Source organism: Octopus sinensis, linkage group LG23 (assembly GCF_006345805.1).
Source record: "Octopus sinensis linkage group LG23, ASM634580v1, whole genome shotgun sequence".
Lineage (NCBI taxonomy): Eukaryota > Metazoa > Mollusca > Cephalopoda > Octopoda > Octopodidae > Octopus > Octopus sinensis.
In genome coordinates this window covers 289,493-294,492 of record NC_043019.1, presented here as the reverse complement: position 1 = coordinate 294,492, position 5,000 = coordinate 289,493, and the positions used below count along the sequence as shown (strand labels likewise).

Sequence of the window (5,000 nt, the reverse complement as noted above, 5' to 3'; positions counted from 1 at the left end):
TAACCCAACTAAAATAATATTAAAATTAACCAATGTTAATGTTTTCAGTGTGTGAAAGATGAAAAAAAAAATATATATATATGTATCAATATTTCGGGCATAAGCTCTTTATCAGCGAAAATTTCTGTTCTCAAATGTTTTATCTGCTATCTTTCGTTTATTTGCAGACGTTTGACTCTAAAATAAGTTTAATCGATCTCATGAGTGCATTGCCAGCTTTTATCGAAGAGGACGACCATCACGTTCTCTACGATTTGATCAATAACTACGAGAATATGGGATATTTGTTACAAGCTAAGAATCTCTTCGAAGACTGGAAGCTATTTGCCAGTAGCCTCTTTCGAAAATCCTTCCAAACAGTAGGATTTGAAAGACAAAATGGCGAAAGTAGGTATTGTTTTTATCGTTGTCGTTACTGTTTTTGCGGTTTTTGCTGTTTTAACGGTTGTAATTTCATAGGTGTGTTTTTAAAGGCAGTTTGGTGGTGGTGAGGGTGGTAGTAGTTCTGGTGACGGGGAAGACGGGGGTGGTCAAATAGGTGAGTGTTGCGGTTTCAGTGCACAACAATTAAAATGCCGGGAGTTAGGTTTCGAGGCATTTCGTTACGCTTTTGTCGTTGCTGTTACTGTTGTTGCGGTGGTACGAGTGGTGACGGTGAAGACGGTGGTAATTTTATGGGTGTGTTTTGTAGTGACAGTGCTATTGTTGTCACTGTTGGCGGTTTGGTGGTAAAGGTCGTGGTAGTGCTGGTGACGGGGAAGTAGTAGTAGTAGTAGTAGTAGTAGTAGTAGTAGTAGTAGTAGTAGGCGCAGGAGTGGCTGTGTGGTAAGTAGCTAGCTTACCAACCACATTGTTCCGGGTTCAGTCCCACTGCGTGGCACCTTGGGCAAGTGTATTCTGCTATAGCCCCGGGCCGACCAAAGCCTTGTGAGTGGATTTGGTAGACAGAAACTGAAAGAAGCCCGTCGTATATATGTATATATATATATATATATGTGGGTGTATATGTTTGTGTGTCTGGGGTTTTTCTCCCCCACCCCAACATCGCTTGACAACCGATGCTGGTGTGTTTACGTCCCCGTCACTTAGCGGTTCGGCAAAAGAGACCGATAGAATAAGTACTGGGCTTACAAAAGAATAAGTCCCGGCGTCGAGTTGCTCGATTAAAGGCGGTGCTCCAGCATGGCCGCAGTCAAATGCCTGAAACAAGTAAAAGAGTAAAGAGAAAGTAAGTAATCTCCAGGGACGTCTTTCAGTTTTCGTCTACCAAATCTACTCACAAGAGCTTGGCCGGCTATCTTATGAGACACATGCTCATGATGCCACGCAGTGGGACTGAACCCGAAACCTTGTGATTGCGGAGCAAACTTCTTACCATAGAGCCATATCACTATATATCAATGAAACGCGCATTAAACTTTGAGGATATTTCTATTTCCAGCCTACATAACTGATTGTATGCATTGTTTTTTAATTCCAGTACATCTCTAATTGAGACGAATTTTTTTATCAATGACGTTTCAACTGTGACAATACATTCATTCTTTTCTACGTTTATATAACATACTTCTTTTCTTGAAGCGGTAGGATGTGATCTGAGAGAGATTTGGCTGCTAGTTTGAGTGAATCGAAAAGCTACCTTAATGGTTCAACCCTCGCTCGCACTTTTGTGTATATATATATGTTAAAATGTTAAAAGAAATCTCACATTTTATTTGGGCTTTCCACCTTATTTCCAGAAACGATTACTACCTTGCTAAGGGACAAACTGCTGTGTATGTTAGGAAGATATGGCGAAGATAGTGTACTTAAGGAAGCCAGGGTGCTGTTCAAGAGTTTTCTCAATTATAGGAACTTCATCGATCCAAATATTCGATATGCCGTAAGTATATTTATTTATTTATTTCTGCCGAGGTCGACTTTGCCTTTCATCCTTTCGGGGTCGATAAATTAAGTACCAGTTACGCACTGGGGTCGATGTAAACCACTTAATCCGTTTGTCTGTCCTTGTTTGTCCCCTCTGTGTTTAGCCCCTAATAAAGAAATATATATTTATTTAATTATTTATTTCTACTTTTGGCACAAGATCACAATTCTCTTATGTTCTAACAATCTTGTTCATCGGTTGCCACATGTAATGGCCACATAATGTTGTTGTTGTTTTTTTATCTATGCGCCCTTTTCAAGCCTAGCCAGGCTCATGGGCCCGGTTTCCCCGTTTCTATGGCGTATGTGTCCCCCCCCCCACAGCTAGACGGGACGCCAGTCCATCGCCGCGTTAGTTAAGAAACAGGTAAAAAGAGTGAAAGAAAGTTGGAGCGAAAGAGTACAACAGGGGTCGCCACCACCCCCTGCTGGAGCCACATGGAGCTTTTAGGTGTTTTCGCTCAATAAACACACACAACGCCCGGTCTGGGAATCGAAACCGCGATCCTCCGACCGCGAGTCCGCTGCCCTAACCACTGGGCCATTGCACCTCCACACATAACGTTTAATTATGCATATTATGTTTATGCATAGTATATTGCTTAATTTTTAGTGTAAAAAGGATATGTCCTCATCTTTAAAGTTTTTTTAAAAACGCTTTATTATAAGTGTCATTTTCTATTTCAATAACAGGTCTACACCACGGTTCTTTGTCACGATGAGGAAGCATTTGGTATGTTAAAAGAGGTAAATGTGTTCGTTTAACGCTGTTTTCGTTTAGTAGCATAGTTATTTCAACTTAGTAGATAATTTCTGCCATCCTCTTAACAAAATTTTTTCAAAATTTGGCAGAAAGGGGGAGTGGGGTTGACGAAAGCTGGAGGGTATATCAGCCGAAACAACAGACAAGATGAGGGCAAATATCCGTCCAATGTAAATAATGTAAATAATCTGTCATTTGTGTTTTAAACCCTGTCAATCAGCAGCTGATCTTAAGTCATCTGAGTGCTCGTGAACGGAGTGATTGTGCTGTGTGATGGGGTGTGGTGTGTATGTTGATGGGGCGGCTAGCATCTGTCAAGAGGAAGTAATCATCATATATATATATATATATATATATATATATAATAATATTAGGGAGTAAATCCAAACTTACAGGGAATAATTACATTTAGGATTAAATCCAATTTTATATATATATATATATATATTACTCTTTTACTCTTTTGCTTGTTTCACTCATTTGACTGCGGCCATGCTGGAGCACCGCCTTTAATCGAGCAACTCGACCCCGGGACTTATTCTTTTGTAAGCCCAGTACTTATTCTATCGGTCTCTTTTGCCGAACCGCTAAGTTTCGGGGACATAAACACCCAGCATCGGTTGTCAAGCAATGCTAGGGGGGACAAACACAGATACACAAACACACACATGCATATTATATATATATAATATATATTATACTATATATCTATACATATATCTATATATAGATATATATATATATATATATTACATATATATAACGGGCTTCGTTCAGCAGTTTCCGTCTACCAAATCCACTCACAAGCTTGGTCGGCCCGAGGCTATAGTAGAAGACACTTGCCCAAGGTGCCACGCAGTGGGGAATGAACCCGAACCATGTGGTTGGTAAACAAGCTAGTTACCACACATATATATATATGTGTGTGTGTGTGTGTGTATAAAAAATATATATAAAAATACAAAATGGGACAAGAACGCAAAACATTCAAATAGACGACACAAAAAACGGACGGATCATTCGAAGCCTCTAATCTTCAGTCAAGAACCGGATCATCCTCGCAATTTTGGCTGATTAATCTTGGCGTTGTTCCGATCTGGCCCAAGGAAAAACTAAGCTACGAGCATTAGATTTCTTGGAAAAAGGATCGAATGTATACGAAACAAGGACAGAAAAACGGACGATGTTACACGAATATAAATACAAAAAAACAATAATAATAATAATATAATAATAATAATAATAATAACAGGACAAAAACAACAGGCGTCTTTCGACTTTAGACAGTTCAACTTAGCTGGCGTATTTGAAAAATAATGCCTTACGGCAGACTAAAAGATCGATGCTGTCGCGGCGCTGGTCAGAAGCCGAATGGCTATAGTTGACATGTATGTAATGTATGTATGTATGTATGTATGTATGTATGTATGTATGTATGTACCATTCCTTCAGTGTTCTGCTTAGATATAACCAGAAATGGTTCTGACGAAAGTAGAATTAATCTTTTTAGGTCGTTCAATTTTTCTTAATTAATTGGCTGATTAAATAAACGTATGAGTAACGAACCTATAATGACAACTGTAAACAGTGGTAAGTCGACTTCACTACAATAAAGAAATATTGTATATGCAATAACTATTAGTTATGCCTTGTCTTGTATATCACTCTGTGTAAAAATATTTTAAAAAAACAGTATAAGGGAAGCACAACTATGGATTTACAATGCAGAATGGTAATGAACTCTAAACTGGACCCTAATGCAAGAATACGTGGAGTTCTTTACTAATCTCAACAATATTGTCAGCCTGGTGTACTAACAGAGGGATTGTGAAGTGTTTTGCCCAGATTCATAACCCCTCACTAATAACTCTCTCTCTCTCCCCTCTCCCTGTATATATAATATATATATATTTTATATATATATATCTATATATATATATAATATATATATATATATATTATTATTATATATATATATATATATATAATACATATATATACATATATAGATATATATATCGCCATGTTAGACCGCTAGCTTCTGCACGCATTTTTTTCTTCTCCTTGTTTCTCTCCGTGTTTTTTTCTGTGTAGCTTTCTGTTGAAGAGCGTAGGCTCGAAACGTTAAACACTTGTTTTATTTATATTCCTGAGCGCCATACTAATACAATTGTTTGTTTGTACTCCACCTGCCTTCGTCTTTTGTTTATTTTCATAAAGCTTCATATATATATACCTCTAATATAGGATAAAATTTTCAAAAGATTTTATCAGTGGCCAGCATATTAAAAAATACCTTTTAAGGTGAAAT

General features: G+C 37.9%; 1 protein-coding gene across 2 annotated transcripts in view; it reads left to right on the top strand.

The window, feature by feature from the left end:
* Positions 1 to 5,000, top strand: part of LOC115223635 (puromycin-sensitive aminopeptidase-like) — a 67,509-nt gene that overhangs the window by 53,440 nt on the left and 9,069 nt on the right. For both annotated transcript variants that reach the window (XM_036512463.1, XM_036512462.1), the window contains exons 16-18: positions 168 to 387; positions 1,740 to 1,882; positions 2,620 to 2,673. In XM_036512463.1, coding sequence (XP_036368356.1) covers positions 168 to 387; positions 1,740 to 1,882; positions 2,620 to 2,673 — 417 coding nt within the window. The remainder of the gene's footprint in view (positions 1 to 167; positions 388 to 1,739; positions 1,883 to 2,619; positions 2,674 to 5,000) is intronic.